This window comes from Glandiceps talaboti, chromosome 1 (genome assembly GCF_964340395.1).
Source record: "Glandiceps talaboti chromosome 1, keGlaTala1.1, whole genome shotgun sequence".
NCBI classification, from domain to species: Eukaryota; Metazoa; Hemichordata; class Enteropneusta; family Spengelidae; genus Glandiceps; species Glandiceps talaboti.
Window position 1 is genome coordinate 11121684 of NC_135549.1, and position 22319 is coordinate 11144002.

General features: G+C 34.5%; 1 protein-coding gene across 2 annotated transcripts; it reads right to left on the reverse strand.

Moving 5' to 3' along the window:
- Nucleotides 1–160: 160 nt before the first annotated feature.
- Nucleotides 161–22245, reverse strand: LOC144452450 (lamina-associated polypeptide 2-like). 2 transcript variants are annotated; one of them, XM_078143584.1, is made up of 5 exons: nucleotides 21915–22245; nucleotides 6268–6400; nucleotides 4690–4797; nucleotides 4229–4271; nucleotides 161–3827 (listed from the first exon to the last, which is right to left on the reverse strand). In XM_078143584.1, exons 1-5 carry the CDS (start codon nucleotides 22143–22145, stop codon nucleotides 3461–3463), a joined length of 882 nt encoding a protein of 293 aa, XP_077999710.1. In that variant the 5' UTR covers nucleotides 22146–22245; the 3' UTR covers nucleotides 161–3460. The 2 variants fall into 2 exon arrangements, with proteins under 2 accessions (XP_077999710.1, XP_077999780.1); XM_078143654.1 differs by lacking the exon at nucleotides 21915–22245 and adding an exon at nucleotides 11823–11963.
- Between the last annotated feature and the right edge of the window lie 74 nt (nucleotides 22246–22319).

Consider the following 22319-nt stretch of genomic DNA (forward strand, 5'->3'; position numbering starts at 1 on the left):
TGTCGCCTGAACCATATACACCAATACTCACACAGACTATACACAGATAGAATAAATACAAATCACACAAAAACCTGAAAATGAAAGCAAATAGTTGGTGTGAACTGAGAAGCATGGAAACTTGGACCTCTTTATACTACAAACAGTTTTATTGCTTATAACATGATGGAACTACAATATCACAAAAAAATGATGATTTTTTTTTTTGAAAAATGACATGAACAAGTCTTGGTATTAAACAGACATAATCATTTCACTATGACATAAACTATACACTACTAACGTTTACATTGCAAAGTTTCAGTTGTTTGTTGTAATGTGATGTGAATACTACTATAGCCTTCATTTCAAATATTTCAAACAATCCATACAAAGTGTAATTGCTAACTAATTAAGTTGTCACAAACACATAGTGAGTGACTCTAACATTTGTAATATGTTATTTTTCTTTTAAGTACATATACAAAAGTATTTTTGACTAGCAATGTTTTAACATTTTGTAGAACATTGCATGTCAGTCCAACGAGTAACATACGACAATATCTACAGAGACTACTGTAATCTTATCGCACCTGAACACTATATTTCTTACCTTTTATGTGCAGACTACAAACTATCACCATTTCTAACATCAATACATCTAAGTTTGTTGGTATGCTGTATACATACACTTACTGTACAACTTAGTTTAGCTTTATATAGAGAGTAAGTTAGCACTACTGTGTTACAGAAAGAGCCTACTAATATGTAACATTAAAAGGTGAAATCAAAGTGTGAAATAATATAAGTTAAATATTTTGAAAACTTGCGAATAAATGACAACATGTATATATGACAAGACTGCTGATTGATTGTCTTACCAATAAAAATGAACTTGAAGTTATAAAATTCCAAACCATCTAAGCCTTTGATATATAACATTGGAGTCGAGTTGTGACTCAACCCAGTTCTACAGAACTAGTGTATCAGTGATCCGTCTCACTAAAGCTACAATTTTAAACTTTTCTGAAGTATCATGATGTACAAATGTTGAGTTCAATAATGTTATTTTTTTTCATATGTTAGTTCCTTGATACCATTTACTCACAAGTTTCTAGAGCGATAACCATACCAATACTAGTAAATTCACTGACCACTTGAATTCGTTAAATGCATACATACTGAGTATTTTTGAACTCAACATCTAAAAATGTTTGTGCAAATGGGAATGTTGCTGCATAAAAAGCTTAGCCATACAAACTTGCTTTGTACAAGCTGCAGTCTATTTCAATGTCAATATCTTTAGTCTTTTTTTTTGAGTTATGAAAAAGGTTGTCATCAACCGCTATCACTATTTGCATACTCAGGCTCTGAGTTGGTGTGTAATAAAGTAGTAAACTTGTGTTCATTTCATGTGTTTAACAGCCTGCAATGTACATGCGAGTAAAGACAACAGCAATGTCCCAATGTACATGTCAATCAAAATTTAAATCTACATAGACATACATAATTCATCTCTTTTAAAATATATAAACATCAAAATTGTCCAAAGATAATGGAAAGGTTTAGAGAAATGTTAAAGCTTTATAAGGCATGATTAAAAGTACAACAGGTAGAATCATCTCAAAGTTTGGCAATGTTCATTAGTTGTGGTAAGGCACTCCTTGGATTATAGGTAATGTTGACTGCAGTAGGAAGGATATGTTGAAGGAATGGTGTACACTCACAGGTTTTATCAAACAAAGAATGCAGACAAAGTTAACAGGTGAGAATGACTGATATCAGATGAGAATGACCGATATCAGATGAGAATGACTGATATCAAATGAGAATAACCGGTATCAGATGAGAATGATCGATATCATATGAGAATGACTGATATCAGATGAGACTGACCGATATCAGAGAATGACTGATATCAGATGAGAATGACCGATATCAAATGAAAATGATCGATATCAGATGAGAATGACTGATATCAGATGAGAATGATAGATCCCATCTTATAAGATAGGAATGACTGATATCAGATGAGAATGATCGATATCAAACGAGAATGACCGATATCAAATGAGAATGACTGATATAAGATGAGAATGAATATCAAGAACCAAATCAAAACAATTTGCTATGGTTTATGAAGTCAAGTAACATTATGAAAAGTGAATTCATAAGTCTGGGAACATGATAAAACATGATAGGAACTCATACTGTCTTAATGCTACCTCTAACAAGATTACAACTCTACTGATTTCAAGAATGGGTCAAGTTGTAAAAATTAGAAGCTACTTATCAGGAATACAGTCAATTTCTACGTACAATTGCACAGTAAAACTTGCCTAAAGTTAATAACTTTTTAGGTTCTTTGGTAAAAGTTGTGGAGAGACGACTCACTTGTGAAGTACGTGGTAATTGTATACGTATGTGTCAGACTACACAATTTATAACCCAGTAACCTGGTTTGCACTTCTGTCTGTTAACCATGAATTAATGATGTGTCACAAAAAACACAACAGTTTTCACAATAAAAATAAACATGGTTCCAAAATTTCAAGACTGCTGGAAGTCTTTTGTATCAATATTAACACTATCAATTGTTGCTATAATAGCTGTATGCAGCTGCTATAGTGACAAATATTGGCCACCTGGAAGCGATATTCAAACATATTGTCATAATGTCAAAATATCATTAGTTTGGACAAGTCTTGGAATGATTGAAAATAATATGATAACAGCCAAAATACCAATAACTAATTTTTTTCAAACAAACAAACAAACAAACAAACAAACAAACAAACAAAGGTTTCATGAAAATAACAAAGCAGTCACCATATAAGTACAAAGTGGTGAAAGAGTCAAGACATAAACTTGGCTGATGAAGGCAGTTTTTTTTTTTTTAATTGTTAATTATGGGGTGTCAAAAAATCGTTTTTTTACATTCTCAGGTAATGACTATAGTTTGCACACTTTCACAAACAATTTGACATGAGAGAAACATCCATGGCTGACAATATTTGGCACTCTACTGTAATACCTAGTACTTCACTACATAAACCTACTATGTAATTTTTTTTTACTTTCAACTTAAAAAAAAAATTGAGTACCATATGTCTACTATCATAAAACCTATTTGGGTATAGTTAAGTATTACAATAACATAGGCAAATAAACATCAAATCTCAACTAATTCATTGGAATGATTAGAACTAAAGGCAAAGGAGCTTATTGTCATAACTTTGTATCAATTCAATCTTTTCATTTCACTGTCATTCAACTGTTTACTCAACTTGATCAAATTCACTGACTTTCACAGATTAGTTTGCCTTTGATAAACCATCAATAAACTGATTGTCGTCGTAGAATGTTCATACACCAACCAATTGTACCATCAACCACCATCATTCAACGTAGTTTTAGTGCTAAAAATAATGCTTTTACGATAAACAAAAAAAAGTTAGGACATGATATCTATATCGATTTTCTATTCTGCTGTAATACTTGGCATATCTTCACTACCTGATAAACTCTCTGGTATTTTTCTCTGTGGTAGTTTTTCCATGTTGTATAACACAAAAAAGATAAATATGGCAACAGCCAGAAGGATAAGAATCTGGACATACACTGGAACCAATCTTTTCTTTGGTTCAGCTGGTTTTGTCTTGGTCACCTCCAAGGTGTCTTGAGTGGCATTCTGTGTTTTTGTCACCTGTCTGGTGGTGGTGGTTGTCATGGTAACTTGTTTCTTGGGGGAGTCCCTGGAATCTCCACTGTCTTGTTGTCTTGTTCCATGTATTCTTGTGGTGTGTTTAGTTTGTTGAGTAGTTCTTTTACGTAACTTGATTTGTGTGCTGGTGAAACAAAGTAGAAGTTTATCCTTTAGCGTCAATGTAAATTAACAATTTGAAATAAGTTCATCCCATGAGTGCCAAATTATACATTGGACAATATACCTTCACGATTACAAACACTCAGTTGTATAAATCAACGTTACCTTATGTCAAATTCAGAAGCTATAGAATTGAATGTTCAGTTTATATGACATCATTTATTGACTGGACACATGTATGCCCCAAAATTTCTACAGGGCTTATGATTGCTTCTTTCAAGTTCATTACTTTTATATAGCTATCATTTTATTATGTGTAATGGTTTACAACACAAACCTTGGCTGAACAACAGTTATTTCTGAAAATAAGTGAACATTTTGAAAATATGAACATACAGACGTTGTGATGTATTTGGTACTTACTTTGACACTTCAGATTCCTGAGAGCTTTCTTTTGATGAAACATCTGGAGGATGAAGAAAAGGTTGATGAATTGTACAAGTGAACTGAATGAATCACACTAATGTCTCCAGTAGTAAGTAGAAATGGTAGACACTACTGCTCAAACATTAGAATTTTCTCGAATTAAAGTTAAAAGCGTCTAGCTGAATTCTCCAAAAAGAACCCAACTTCTATGGGGTTCGAATTCTGAACATGGTGTATTTTGTGTTCCACTGTTTAATATACTTGCACAAACACAGCAAAAGTGATATTTTGGAGTCACTTAAACACTTCACAGAAAAGGGCAATGTCCAGCAATTATCTGTATTCAGTTTCTGTTGTGTCAACAAGCTAGGAGAGTATTCTTTGTTTATGTTCTTGTTTCATGAAAACAAAGTTAACTTAAACCAAGCTGATGAAAACTTTGGTCAAAGTAAACTTACCTTCATCACTATCACTATACTGGTCAGATTCATTGTTAACTTTTGGCTCCTGAGGACCTTCTGTTCTCAGCCTCACTAGTTTACGTTCATAGACAGAACGTGTGGAGTCTATAAATAAAACAGACCACAAAACAACAAAATTATCAACAACCATATGCTATGACGTGTCTCTCTATTTATACATGTAATACATAGTACTTAAAGTATATTTAGAGACAGGACTGTATTGTATATTCCATAAACACATTTTACTGCCTGCTCTATACAAATTAATGTAGTTGGGAGGAAGACAACTATTTCCATTTCAACACAACACTTTCAACCAGTGACAGATATTTCTCTCAATTAAAATGATGGAAAAGGCCAGCTGTAAGTACTGTGCATCTGTGTATATATACATATAGTACAATAGTGTGTGTGTGAGTGTGTGTGTGTGTGTGTGTGTGTGTGTGTGTGTGTGTGTGTGTGTGTGTGTGTGTGTGTGTGCATGTGTGTGTGTGTGTGTGTGTGTGCATGTGGGTGAGAGAGCATTTGTCAGAAGACAATAGTACTCTTTCTACAAGGGAGGTACATGTATTTGTACACAAAAAACTGCAAGTTAGGAAAAACAGATTAAAACTGCACACAGTCCTTGGTTTCTTAGCAAGACAAAACTACAAAATTAACTTAGCTTGCTATCTTATACCATCAGAGATTGAGGTGATACAAATCTACATTAGTACATGAAGATGTTACTCTACAATTCTGTATTTGACACATACATTCAATATTTAGAAAAGAAACAATGCTTCAACTCCCCTGTACATTTTTCGTTGTTGTTTACCGTCAGATTGAACACAGACTCAGTAACCGTAATGCATTTTCAGTACAGCTTAAATATGAGCTAGTCTCAGAAAGTATGGACACAAGCCCAGAGCTGATGCTAGGCTGGTACTAACCTCACTTTACTAGTATGTGTTAGCAACCAGAAGGGTTAATGCAAGTACCAGCCAAATGTTAACACCTTACCTAGCTATTCGGGGTTAACACTAGGTTGATACTAACCATACATTTACTAGTATGTGTTAGCCGGCAACTAGAAGGGTTAATGCAAGCACTAGCTAAAGACAACCATGGTGTCAACAATCAGGTTGACATCTGGATAGCAAAGCAGGAAGGGATTCCTGTGCCATATACTGTACATGTCGATAGATGTAAGCCCTATAAGTATATGTTTATGAAATCTTAATCTGTTCTCCTAGACTAACAATAGTTGTTTCCTATACATGACCACTGACATTATTAAATGTGTTAACATAAACTTCACAGTGTATAGCACATTAGTCACTACTAGTAGTACTAGACCATTCACATTAACTATGTTCAAATAAACTTCAAAGTGTAAACCATTCACATTAACTATGTTCACATAAACTTCAAAGTGTAGACCATTCACATTATTATAAACTATGTTCACATAAACTTCAGAGTGCAGACATTCACACTGACTACGTTCACATAAAATTCAAAGAACATATCTTTCACATAAACTTCAATGTGTATAGTCAAGTAAAGATAACATCATTAAACCAAGCATACCTAGTATGGGTCCAACGGAAACACCAAGCTGCCTTAGTTCTTCAGCCAACTCTCTGTCCGACAAGTTGGCAACATCTTTCTCAATTTCAATGTCATCATCTCTAGTGATAACCCGTGTTTTCTTTGTTAATCTCTGTAATAAAAGAAAATTAAATGATATTTAAGTACTCTAGTATTTTCTTAGTAGAGTTGTAGTAATTACAAATCTGCACTGTTGAAAAGAACCAGTACAAACTATCATTTTATTAATGTTGTGTCTCCAATACATGGTTTTCGAAAGTCATTTTATTTTACACAAAATCATGTTTGCAGAAATGTTAAGTTAATATGTGATTTTCTTTCTTAGCTCCTGACAGCCTCTGACCTCATGAGTCAGGTCACTTGCAAGGATACATGCAGTTTTTATCTAATTAGATATTACACACAACATTCCAGTTGTCCCATGGTACATGTGGTAGGCTGTATTTATCACTTACACTCACCAACATGTGCACACACACATACTGGAAGTATATTGAACCATTAGAAGAAGACTTCAAAACAGTAAGACTTCACTTGTAACCCTCGACGGTATTCTATGTTGTACAGTAGAAACTTGTATAATCATTGCCTAACATTGTAATATGTGTAATAGGCTACTTGACTACTGTATAACTAGAGAAACTGAAGGCTGGTGGGAATCAGTTTGTTTTGGCTATTCCTTTCTTGAAGTTATAGCATTCTTGTTTTTGTTCAAAAATGAAACTGAACACAGTAACGCTGCTATACATCTTTCATTTAATAATAATAATAGTAATAATCTGATATGTTGTAAATGTAATGTGTTAGGTAGCTTTGTATCCAATACTATCAGGGACATGACATCTCAACTAAGGAATTCACTATTTGATTTGATTTGTACGACATTTGTAAGAAGTATGTGAAGCCAAGTAGTTAAACTGACTGCTTTACGTATGTGATATGTTGGCAATACTTTCTATCATCACTGTGAACATACAGTTGACAATTATATTGATATCAGCAACTTTCATGAAAGTATGTACTGGGTAGATAACATATCACACACTTTCTGTGTGATCGTAGCGTTCTAATTCTTACAGAATGGCAACCCTTCCACTTACAATGATATACCAGTAGTATGTGCAGACTTTGTGTGTGATCATAGCATTCTTATTTGTAAAGAATTGCAAACCTTTCACGTGCAATGATATGCTAGCAGTATATACATACATACATACATACATACATACATACATACATACATACATATAGACTTACTGTGCGATCGTAATGTTCTAATTCTTACAGAATGGCAAACATTCACTTGCAATGATATATCAGTAGTACATACATGCAGACTTTGTGTGTGATCGTAGCATTCTAATTCATAGAGAATGGCAAACATTTCACTTGCAATGATATACCAGTGGTACATACATGATACAATGTACACAGCTAAGCTGCTTTCATTCTAGACTCCGACAATTCTATGTATGCACTTAAAGATTATATACGACTGTTGTGAATACTGAATTCCTTACAGATGAATACATACAAGTATATAGTATTTGGTTATACGCCAATATCTACATGTAAAGGCATGCCAACAATGACTGAAGTAATTCACACAACATTTCTGAGACTTCTGAGTCAAAATAAAATTTGTCAGGAATTGAGTTGAAAATATTACCCACCAGACGATTAATTGAATAGATACTAAATGATGGTATTTTAACCAGTCTTACACGCCGCAAATATATGTTCATATTCCTGTCATCCTCGCTGCTAAATCAACCAATCTAATCCTTGCACTAGTTTGCAGTCATGAAAATGGTTTAAATGCCATCAGATCGGCCAATTTACATGGTTCACTCAGTACAACCAATGGCAATCCACAGAGACAATGATAACAAGAAACGTCAAAGTCTGCCCAGCCTCATAGTATCAGTAAAGTTTCACTCCACACAACACGTACTTGTCTCCTGCTACTATCAGGAGAATTCTATGAGGTCAACATCCCATCACATAATCATATCCTAATGACCAGCTCTGAAATATACACCACTGACATCTGTACTCACTACTGTTCAGTAGAAATGGAAATATACAACGTACATGTGCAAATGTTGATTTTGGAGATATTTTTGATCACAGCCAGAAAGGGGTAGGATATTACTATGTTACTGAGAACAAAATGTAGTAATAAACTGCTGTAGGCTATAGTCTATTATACTCCGTACAGGTAACACCAATCATTTTATCAAAACATGCCCTTTCTGATGCTAAATGTTAGGTTTTATCAAGGAGCTTTCATTTTGGTCAACTTTGACAGATTTGAAAGTAAAGTTTGAAAGGTTACAAGTTAATGCACATGGTATTATAGTGGAGCTACCCACACTCACAACTGCAACATGTATTACTATTGAACTGTGAAGTAGAGAATACATGATTTATACATTAGATAACAGAATATCAACCATATTGAAGCCTACAGGGACTTGAAAAGTTACTTAACCCACTAACTTTTAAATATTTTGTCAGATTGTGTGTTATTTTTTTTTTGTATCCTTCAAGACTATCTACAATACATCTTTGACACTTCTGTGACTAGTCAATACAGGGAACTATGAAGATAAAGACTATGGTATTATAAACCATATTCAACATAATGTTTCATTTTTGGCAATTTGAACCTTTCTCCTGTACTGCTTCCAGGTTACACATTTGTTCCACAATTTAGAGGGAACTATCTGTCATGGTAAACATACGTGGGGAACTCTGGTAAATGATACTTTTATACTGCCATCTACAAAGAGACTACTAATACATGTAAAATGTACCATAAAAATACAATTTTACCAACTTATTATTTTCTTGACAGACTTGCATTATAAGAAATGTTAATCTGTATACAGACATACTTATACTTTTTAACCTGGTGACACAATGAAAGGGCTTTCACAGACAACATAGGTACTTGTACATCAGAGTTTGAAATTGACTTTCTTTCACCAGTGGTCCATGTCAGTATATGATTTGCTACCAACTAAGTCACTCCACATGTACATGTATATTTATGTACATGGACCATTGGTGTGTGTAAAGTATATAGTAGGTTTATCACTATTGTAATCTGGAATGTTAACGGAGTACCATATATCACTGGTAAAACACAGTTTCATATATCACACACAACTGCAATGACTATCACCAAACCAAACCACAACTGTACACATTTCAATATGCCATCAGAGAGCATTTCATTTTGATTCTTTACTTTTGATTCTTTACTTTTAGGGTGAGTGGCAGTTTAACTGCAGTTTGAATATGGGTAAATGTACTTTGTGTTCAGGGCAGTGGGATGTTAACTCCATTGAGTCTATGTACATGCATGCATGTATATAGGTATTTGTGTTTTATGGGTAGGGCAGTGGGTGTGTAACTACATACTTGTCAATGTATGTCAATAATAATGATGTGAATTCATAATGAGTCTTTTCTCCTGAGATCTCAAGGTGCTCACAATTATTACATTTTGTATACCTCTGGCATGGATTAATTGCGGCATAACAACCCTTTATACCTTTTCAACTCCATACAATCCATTGCAGCCTCTATAAGGCACATAGGATTAAAGTATTCACATTGCAACCTCTATTCTACCAGGTTCCCAATTATACAGCTGGGTTGATTGGGGTACAATCATGGTTCAAATCTTGCCAAAGGACTTTAGCCACTCAGAAACAAACCAAACTACAATAAACTCTGGAATTCTCTACTTCAAATGTCTCTGGGCAAAGATCTGTATGGCACATTATTATAGTCATAGTCTCAAGGTCTATGGACACAGAGGTCTCAGTTTTCCAAATTCTCTAAATTAGTAAATATGTTCAATTACCAACTCGACTCTAAAAGACTCTCGTAGTACATGTAGTGACTTTTGGGATAAATCAGGAAGTATTTGTCATTTCCTTGAACTGAGATATGCGGCTGTGAAGAAGGTTCTCAAGTCAGTGTTTCTCAGGATTCTGCTCCAAAACAGGACAGTAGAGTATGGGGTAATTATGTTAATTTTACCACATTTTTCCCCTCTATTTATCATACCATAAACCTATGGCAAACATACTATTCTGATAAATGTTCTGAATTGCTACTGTCATGATATATTATTGGTGGTGGCAATATTCACCTTTTTTAAAAAAATTTTCTTTCAATATTTAATTTGTTTTGTCTTCTCACATTTTGCCACTGCCAGTATAGTACAAGGGAGGATCTATGAAGATTTGACAAGGCAATCCATCCATATTATATTTTCACAAACACTATATGTGCGTCATCACAATAACAAAGCAACCAGTCGGACATTAAACCAGCTATAATTAGATTATTTACATTCCAAACAAATCTATCATGGTATGGGTTATTTCTAGCTGTATCTATCAACACTTAACAAAGCTATATACTCTAGATATTGAACACATGGCCAATTACTGTCATGGCTATACAAATGACATCATCTGCCTCTGCCATTATAGAGGGAAGCACACACCCAGAAATCTGAAACAGGGGTGAAAGTTCACATGTCAGGAAATGCAGACATGGTGACGTTTTTATTCATGACGTAAACATCACATACAGAATATACTATGGTCATAGTTCATAAGCAGTCATCCTTACAAAGGTTTTGTTATACGCATTATGGTTAACTGAATAAGTGAACTTATATTAAGAGGTCGCAAAGCGGAGTAGGAGTAATTGAGAAACAGCCAAGTACTTATAGCTGTGGTTTGTGAATATATCTCTTGATATAGGCAAAACTACTACACTTTCTCTATATCATACTCTGGTTTAAACTTACATACAGCTGTACATAATTATGTTTTGTCTTCATTCTTGTGATGGCTATACTTAAAGGAAATCTACAGACTTGTGTTGAATAGTTCTGCTGGCTTGGACACTGGTACAAAATGAAATGTATCACTCCTACTCCGCTTCGCGACCTCTTAATGAGTTCACTTATTCAGTTAACCATAATGGGTATAACAAAACCTTCGTAAGGATGACTGCATATGAACTATGACCCTAGTATATTCAATCACTCTGTAAACTCTAACAGTACCTGCAGACAGCCATGTCACAGTTTAACAAAGCTATGATGGTGTATTTACAGGGTTTCAGAATCCCAGGTAACACAGCAGGTGGGGGGGGGGGGGAACCTGGTAAAATGCCTTTGAATACTAGGATGATTTCACCTACTTATCATCTGTAACAATAACATGTGTACAAAAGCTTGGACCATAATATTGATTGCTATTGATGGAAGAAACTAACGGTCAGTTATTTGAAAAGGGGAACAACATGTATAAAGGTTTGGAAAAAAATGTCCATAATTTGACCAAATGTTTGTTCATGATTCATTTCTGTATCTTACACCAACAAAGTCTAAAAACCTACTGTGGTGATATTATAGTGAAAGTGAAACTAGACAAATACCTAAATCATGGCTTTGACACTCACAGAACATGGTGGTAAATGTGTGAAAATAGTCAACATACCGGCATGGCTTCTTGTAATGATGGATCTCTTGGTTGACAACAGTTCTTAAATAGTCCAGTACTGAAAGGGTTATGTCACTATTCAGTCTGTGGTTCACAACGACCCAGGACACAATAATCAACGATCCCAGTGAGATTTGCCCCCACTTGAACTCAACAGGAAGTATGGAAACAAAACAAATGGCTACATTCTGCCATAGAGGGCGCTATTTGCTTTGAGTCATGGGAATGGAAGTCATCTCAGGTGTCATTCTGAATTGTGAACTTACAGTTTGAACGAAGCTAGCAACTTAAACATATATGATGAGGTATTTTAATTTGTTTACTTTTAATCATATATTTTTTTTTTTTTTTTACTTCCTATTATTACACTGCAAGTACCAGTAACAGGTGAACCTGCATTGCTAAACTTGCTGTCACATTAATTGTTCACATATTTGACATTAACATACACAACTTTGCAAAGCTTCTGTTATAAATTAAAATTAAAATTATATAGAACTTATTGAAACTTCACTTACATGACATCCAGACAGAAAATTGTGATGAGTTACTAATCAATTAATCAATTTTAAAGTAATTAAAAGCAATTAATTAATTAATTAATTAGATTGTTTTAAAAGTTTTTCCTTGATTTCTCTATTTTTTTTAATGAGTAAATTCAATTTGTCCTCAAACTAGGGTGAAACAAGGAGTTTCTTTCCTTGGAACACTTATGAAACACTATTTATGACTCTCTTGTGATCACTGACTGTAATACAATACAGCACTAGCCTCATTATAGGTTTTCAAGTTTTTCTGACCAACTTTAATCAGAGCCTGATTTTAATGTTGTCTATTCCTATTCTAATTCTGTTCTCTTCTAATGAATGTAACCTAAACTACAAGACTGTCATGCTGTTCAGCCCTACCACTGGGCTCCTCTAGGCTGTAACCTAAACTATAAGATTGTCATGCTGTTCAGCCCTACCACTGGGCTCCTCTAGGCTGTAACCTAAACTATAAGATTGTCATGCTGTTCAGCCCTACCACTGGGCTCCTCTAGGCTGTAACCTAAACTATGAGATTGTCTTGTTGTTCAGCCCTACCACTGGGCTCCTCTAGGCTGTAACCTAAACTATAAGATTGTCATGTTGTTCAGCCCTACCACTGGGCTCCTCTAGGCTGTAACCTAAACTATAAGATTGTCATGTTGTTCAGCCCTACCACTGGGCTCCTCTAGGCTGTAACGTAAACTATAAGATTGTCGTGTTGTTCAGCCCTACCACTGGGCTCCACTAGGCTGTAACCTAAACTATAAGATTGTCATGTTGTTCAGCCCTACCACTGGGCTCCTTTAGGATGACTATTATTAGCCATGTACAAATGTTGTATCACACAGACTAATCATAACCATGACCTCCATGATAACACATGCAACTGTCAACTGATAAAAGGTCATAGGTCACCGATGGAGACCTGGTATTAAGTCAATTATTGACAGTTAAAACATGAAAGGTAAATAAAGAATCAGTATTGGAAAAAATGGAAACTGGATCAAACACCAGAATGATTTTCTCTCTCAATGTAATTAAATTTTGAAAATATTTTTTTTTTTAGTGAAGTCTTGCCTCTTTCTGTCTTTGCACATAGAGGTGACCTCAGACTAGTTGAGATCATTTTATTTTTCATTAACCCTGTCACTCGTCCACCATCAATTATGGCGTCTTGCAAAAGTGTTTGTAACCCCTTTTACACCACCATTTTGAGACAGACTGATTAACAAAGATTATTTGTGCAGTGTGTTACTTAAATATGATTGACATGGACCTAAAGGTCACACGAAAATAGCAATTCTATTAAAAACATGGTGAGAACGTGTTCAGTAGTGAAATCTAGGCTAATTACAGTTCCGACTTCCTTAGAAATGTTGGCTCCTTGAAAAACAACGCATTTTCACACCTTTTTAGTGATTGAAATGGAATAATATATGGCATTTGAAATTTCCTTTTGAAATGTGCTTTATAAAACAGATGACTGTCAATCATTAAACTTCATTGACATTAGAGTGCTGAAACTGTTAATTGTCAAAATATAGGTGTTGAAATATCCATCAATACACATAATTTGCTGTCACTTACAGAATATAAGTATTTGTAGATCCTATTCCCCAATATTTTTCTTCGTTCAGCTATGGAAAATATGAGTCACCTAAGACCTAAGTGGTCTTTGTCACTATGAGTCTATTGATTCGTAGTGACAACCATTAGGTCACGAATAATTTCCGGCTGAATGAAGTACGATCACAAACCCTGAAACAAAACGTCTCCTGGTTCGACAAAAATTTCACTAACATTGGCACAGTTTTTGTCTGGCCAGACAAAATATCTCTTTGATGTTGTAAATGTTCTCGTCTGGCTCGACAAAAATCTAATTAATATTTCCACATGTTATCATCTGGCACGACAAGAACTGAACTACAATTGATACATTTTTAGTCAATTGACTTTCTCAAAAAAATATCAAAGAACGCGCTAAACCTTAGGTTTACCAGGCAAGGACATATGAATTTGGCATTGATCTCCTAAGATAATGGTAGCTCACGCAAAGAAAGTGTAACAATTTTGGTAAAGATGTTTGTCAAGCCAGACAATTGACGAAATGCTGTTAGTAAGATTTTTGTCTAGCCAACCGACAGAATGTAGCAATGTTAATCGGGTTTTTGTCGAGCCAGACGACATTTTGTTTCAGGTTTATGATTTTCATTGTAAAATTATTGGAGAATAACATACATTGCAATTATACCAGCACCAGTAATATCAAAGAAAAATTGGGGAAAGTAATGGCAATTTTGAAGGTTTTGACTAATATTTCGAACACAGCAGAACCAGTGATGTAGACACGTGTTGTCATGACATAGAATGATGGTATTCCATATTTTCTGTTGAACCTGGCCTGTGCATGGTATAATATACTCTATAATTAAGTCTAGATAGATTTTCAAGGCTAAAAACAAGAAAGTTACAAATGCAACTAAGGAGTCACAAAATCTACAAGATTGCTGTATATCTGTGAATCATGTAATGTACCAATGGAGCGGTTCAACCAAAACACTGACATACCAGGATTGCATTCAATTCACATATTCAGACTCAGGATAACACCCCCCCCCCCCAAAAAAAAAAAAAAAAAAAAAAAAAAGCTGACAAAAGACATGCTCACAAGTCAGAGTTTATATTTTCTAGCTGAGCATTGACAGGGTGTCGTAAAGCGTTTAGTGATTTTACAACAATGACAAAATAAAGCAAAATCCTTGTGAGGGGAAATATAAAGTACATACAAGTATATATGAGGGGAAATATAAGTACTGTACACATTTTATCTTAGAACTATTTCTTGCATTCACACATGAAGTATGACACAGAATGATTAATGGCCTTGTATCTACATCTTACACAAGTCACAGTATGAAGATTTGAATTCTATATGCATATATATGTATACCTACCCTGTACAGTGTACACCATGTATACATGATTTGAATTATGTATAATATGTATATGTATATGTATATGTATATGTATATGTATATGTATATGTATATGTATATGTATATGTATATGATTTCAACACTGTATACAGACTTATATACACTAACTTGCAATGGTCTGACTCTTTTACCAGGAAATGTCAAACTTCTCATCAATATAAGTTTTCAGTCTCTCTGCTCACCAATCATATAGAACATTTTCATGGTAAAGTATATGGATTAAGTTGTCCATCTATCTGTATGCATCATCATCACAGCAGCTTGTATGTGCCACATCTCCAAGTTTCTGTGTCTTTATATTCACTGATATACATCACTAATAATGGGGTATCACTGTTTTCTGGCACACAATAGTCATGCAATATAGGATAACACAGTTTCTCACACAGATTAGTCAATGACATGTAATGTAGGTCATAGGATATCACTGTTTCTGGCACACATTAGTCATGCAATGAAAGATGAAACTTACATGTACACATGTACAGTCTACTAATAGTACTTGTACACCTGTATGCACCACTAGCCAGAAGATTACAGTTACATGCAGATGGGTTATGCTACATTGAACTGTACAGGTTAAATTAATTTTGTTGTTTGCCACACTAGGCAACCAGCTGTAATGAAATATATAACACGCAATGTATAGCCCCTGGAATAAACAGCAGATTCACTGCTTTACGAATACAAATCGTACGCATCAAATTTCAAATTTCAGAACTGTATAACATTTTCTTTTATTTGTAATACTATTATTTCACTCGCATTCCTGGATTATTGTCTGATGAATCATAAAAGGAACTTGGAATATATTGTCTGATAACTAATAAATACAGTATTGTCTGGTACAAATGGTTTCCAGGATCATGATAGAATTGTTTCAATTTTCATTTTCTTTCTCTTCTGTTGCGGTGGCGTTGTTTGTGCTGTGGTTGTGGAATTTCATTGTGAAGACTGCTGACAAGTTGTCTGGCCTTGAGGGAAAGTGCCAGCATGATGTAACTCTACATGACTGTTGTCTGTTGTACAAACAAATTAACAAACTGTAAATATTCAAATATTTAAAACTACCTTGTGTACACATAGTTCATTTTTTTTAGCAGTTATGAATATACAAGTGTTTAAATCGCTAAGGATGAAATTATATGATTGATACAGTTGGAAGTGTTTCCTTTATGAGAAAGTGAAATCCAAATAACAAAAATATAACATTATAATTTGTGTTTGTACTTTAACATTTTGAAACTGAAATGATTGTAATATTTCATTTCTTTTTGATGAAGTATTTGCCTTGTATTGATTTTCTGTCTTTTATACAGACCTTCACTAAATTAGTCAATTCAAAGAAACAATATCATCTTGTTATTGCACTTTCCTTCATCTAAATACTGATACAATAGAATGTAATACAAAATGTAGCTGCAAGGCTGGTTTTGTAATCATCACCAAACCACTATCTGAGTATTTCTCTACAATGATGGAAGAAGGTAGCTAGGTGACGTCACATCATTTTTGGGGCATGCCATGTAATAAGATGCGTCATTTCACAGCAGACTTCATAAGCTTTGGTATTTTCCATATATGCAGGATTTTCAGCTTAATTTGTAACATGATCTATTACTTAGATAAACTAGAATTAAAACAATTTCAGCTGCAGACACTCCCCCTCTATTAAGCAGACAGAGAATGGGTATCAATTGTACTTTATCCATAGTCTCTGACTGGCATTGGCATTGGCATGGCTAGACAAATTTTTAAAATTAAAGGCTACTACTAACAGGCAAGGAAATATACTCCCTGACTTGAGAAATTTCCACTGTGACACAAACTTTTATAATTAGTGATTGCTAAAATGACAAAATGAGAGAAAATATATTTAAAAAACACTAATAAAATATGAGGTACATTTCCACTGCTTTTGTTTGTTTGTTTGTTAAGAAATAGTACAATTGAACTACTCTAAAATGACAAGAAATAGAAAATGTTTCTTGTCATTGTTTGATTATGATTGAAATTTTGGTGAGAAAAACAGGTGTCTTACAGAGCTACACAAGATGATCCCAAACAAATAAAGTATCCTATATAATTATATATGGCTTCACAGCTACAGCAAGGATAGCACAAATGCAAAATCCTGGGAATGAATCACAGGCCTTTAATTTAAAGGAGCAATTAAGACAAGGGATTATTTATACTTGTGATAAATACTTGGCTGATATAGCTATTCAACTATCATGCTTAAACAGATTTAATCTCCTGTAATCCCAATGTAACAGTCTAAACAAAGTCACAGTTTCTAAGTTGCCCTTTAAAGTTGCCATATGGATGAGAAATAGATTTTGGATTTTTAATTGCTAAAATAACTTTGCTAAGTTTTTCTACTTGAGAAAATAATGCAAAACAACATACACCAATTATGTGTTTGTAACTCACTAATTGCAAAAAAGATACAAAAAGTGTGAAAAGTTTGTTATTGTACATATTAAGTACAATAACAAACTTAAATTCACACTGTTTAAAAATGTTTTGTAATTTATTGAGCTACACACAAGGACTTGCCATACATTATTTCACATTGTTTTTTCAAGTAGAAAAAAACAAACATACTAAAGGTGTTTTATATATTAAAAATCCCAATTCTCATCCATTTCACAACTTTACATAACATTACTGGTACGGATAGGATCATATCAATCCATAAGAGATACCTTTGTTCACCTGTTGAATATAGAGATGGCTCAGGGTGATAAATCAAATGCATGGGTTGTTAAGTCCAGGTGAATGTTGGTCATATCTTGTTGGGGATACACATACTAGATTACTAGTAATGACCTGGAACATATAACTAATGCATATAACCCCCCACAAAATATATGCTGGTCAAAACCAATGAAGTGTAATGATTATTCCCATGAGCATCTGCTATTGAAATAGCAGTCTCCTATATAATGCCAATTCATAGGCAAACACTCAAGTCTGTTTCAAGTTTGCCAACATTTACATATTCATGTTTATCTTTCAAAGTATTCTAGACATGACATGTTGTAGATTTAAAAGTTTATGGTCACTAAAAGGAGGGCAACACACACTTGTGTCAAGAACTAATGAAATACCGGAGGTACTGTGCAATAAAATGTCACAGGGTAGTGAGTGGTGAGTTAACAACCTTGAAAAAAATTAACTGCAATGGTTGAATGGACAGTGTACATGTATAGCCTTGAGCCATACTGGAATTATCAAGGTGATTGATGGTAATTAGGTCTAAACACTTGACAAACACACTGAAATTCTGACAACCAAGTAAAACATAGAAATATGTTCTTGGGGTCAGAAATATGTTTGATGACTTATTAAAGATTGATAGAGATGGCTTGAAGCACATGTTGTACTACAAGTTGAAGACAGGTTGATATATCATGTATATGGAAGTTGTAACAATAAACATGATGGTGGCCATAGTACATCATACATGTATGACACCCAGGGTATGATGCAGTAGCAAACAATCAATTAAAATCATGGAGGTTGGAGGGACCATGTTTAAATCAACTGCTTTACAATCAAATTGGTACAAAAGAAAGGAAGGTACTGAAGGATAGACTTGTAAATATTCATTTCTATAACTGGAATACAAAGACACTGCTGTAGTAACAGCTGCAAAAATAACAAAAATGGCTGTCATTTGAATTAAACAGCAGAAGTGCTGAGTTAGTGAAACGACACAATGATCCCTTACGATTTGCTAGTCTGATACATGGCTAACAAGCCTTAGTCACAACCACCCCATGAATTCAATAGGGGACTTTCATATTGTATTCCATAAGAAAGGTACTGCATACACGTGTGTTGACACATTGACAAAAAAATAGGCCAAAGCATCAATTGAGTACTGCATTATTGAGAGTCTGTGGACCAGCTAAGACAGACATAATTCACATCTGATCTCCTAGTTTATAACTTGACTGAACCTGGAGGCTATCAACTAATCTAAAAACAAGCTTGTTTGTTGTCACTCTAGGGTAATCTTGCTAGTAAGATCTAGAAAACTCTTGTCAATGCTTTGAAAATGCTAGACTGTAAGATACGTTGTGTTGTTCAACCCTAGCAGGCTGTATCTGACAAACTATGAAAATGCACTCTGCATTCACTTGAATCAGCAGCTGATTCCAAACAGTTGCCTTGATATTTGTGATTTCAACTACAGAATAACTGAATTGCTGTTAATTATTTTAGAAAGGGTGGTGTTCTCCATAACAAAATTTCACAAGCCTGCTCAGAGACCAAGAATGTCTTCTGCAGTTGCTGGTTGGAGACCAGGACATTTTGGATCTGGAGGCTGCATAGAAATGAATAGATTTGGAGTATTATTTAAATTATATCAAGAGGATGACCAGAAATCATGGAGGGCTTTGCATTCTTGTACTTCGTTCAGAGAAAACACTGCAAGACAGAATTGATGTATGTGATTTCACAGACAAAATGTACTATTATATAGCTATTCTGAGATGCATGATTGAGTCTTACACATGTATGACAGCAAAACTGTCTCAAGGACAGATGAGTTCTACGAAAATATTCTACAAAATTATTACATAATAGCAAAAACAATATCAAATCAAAAGATCAATATTAACATATAATTTGCATCTTATACAATTCTTATTTTTTTTCTTTAACCTGTTTTGAATACTTGTTGCTGATTCCACAAGTTGTTTGTTTCCAGTAGACATTACAACCCTTCCATCTTGGAAAGACCAACTGGGTGAAGCATCCAGTCTTTACAAAGAATTAACATGTGAAAAAACACCATTAGTTATGCATACCTGATGTCACTTACATGTGTGTACCAGTATATAGTATGTTGGTCTGTATAGCCACAGGGACACAGTCCCGACTGACACTTCAAACAAAACAATCATTCTATGCCTCTAGTTCCCTTTGGACTATCAATCAATGGTCAGACACACAATTAAACCCCATAGTGACCATACAGACATTTTCAGATCTTCTTACAGGGCTGTCTGACAAATTGAATGATGTGTGTTACTTCTCTTAATTGGAATTTTAAATGGACCCCCCCCCCCAATATCAAGGTCATTGAAAATATATTCTTTTGTTACTGACTTGACCACACTCCCCTATTACTTTATCTAATATTACACATGTTATGATGGATAAGGTTTCATATGTAAGTAGAACAAAACTACTTACAACAATAACAAAATAAAGACAGAGGAAGAAAAGATAATTGGACATTAATTTTTTGCTGCAACAATTACCTGAACATATTGTAATATGCCTATGTGTAAATACAGAAGTGGATAGTTATATGCAAATGAAAACACAAGTGCTTTGTATAAAACCAGTAGCTAAATTTGTAAAATGTTCACAGTGTACATTACAACAAGTTGACAATAATCTTAACAAACTTCAGCCTCCAACTAAGTGCCAAGGTCAACAACTTAATTGTTAACACAGCACTACCTGTTTTCATAATATGTTTACTGTTACAATGTACATGTTAATTAATTCTGGTTAGTAATTAACATAATTTGTTTACTGTAACATGGTAATTAATTCTGGTTAGTAATTAACATAATTTGTTTACTGTTACATGGTAATCTATTCTGGTTAGTAATTAACAGTGGCTGCACCTGTAGAATTCCAACAAAGGGCCAAACTGGCCTTTCATTGACGAACCAGAAGTGTGTCTAGACACAGATGTATTCAACAAAACCCAAAAAGTTGCACACCTCATGCATGACAAACTACTTTGCTATAATTTATATGATGGCATGGCAGAGATTGAGGGAGTAGGATATTAGTCAGGTAATCTTCAAAATAAACAAACAATCTTCTAATTCAATTAATGCAAAGATAAATCCGTTATACTACCATTAGATGTTAAACCGTTAACGGTTAAAAATATTATGAAGGCGTTAATACCTTTGTTCAACCAAACCTTGACAACAAAACTGCGAATAGCAGTGTCATCAGCTAAAGGGACATTGCGTCACCAGTGTCAACAATACACGATTGCATATTCAGCAGGTTCGCATCATGGTTGTTGTGAAGGCATTCACGTTTTTTTGTTGACAAATGTGACAAAACTATGAAAATAGATATTACACAATCTGATCGCCGTTCAGTTGTGCATCGGATGAAAGGTCACGCCTGCAGACGAGAAAAGGTCATTCTGACCTCCAATATGTTACTGCCATGTGTATACAAATTTACAATCTGCTACGATTGCATTTTCCTTTAAAGTTAAATTTATGAAATTATATTAAATGACCCTGTGTATTTTGTATGATGTTTACATACACTATCATTGAGGTTGCATTGTCGCACTTGTAAACAATACTTCAAAGGGTGTCAAAGATAAACAGACTGGCCCAACCCACGCTATTCATTCTTTCTAGATTCAATACTACGGTATAGAACGAATGATACACGTTTCATAATACAGTAAATATCGAAAGCTAAAAAAGTAAAATAACAAAAGGAAATATCCACTAAATTATTCTGAAAACATTTATGGTTCGAATGGCGACTATACATACCTTTTGGGTTCGTCTGACCGGAGACTGCTCCTCTTCATCGCTAGAAAACTCAGATTTCTTGGGTGATTTCTTAGCCTTGTCTGTACGAAGTGGGGAAAGATGTTTCAAATAAAGCTTGACCAGCGCGTCTTTCCTGGCGTCCCCTCCGGGTAATGGGATGTTGTGTGCCTCTAAGTCGGCTCGCAAACGATCTTTAGTGAGGTGCGCTGGATCAGAAGATATCCGAGACATTTTTGCAGTGTATTATACTTGATGATGAAATCAATGAACAACGAGAAAAATAGAGAATCGCTAGATTTCGTATTGAGCATGTAGTATCGACCCGCCACAACAGACGCCGTGTTGTAATGAGACATCGTAGCAGATTGGCTGACATTTTACGCTAATGAAGATTAAATATCCTCA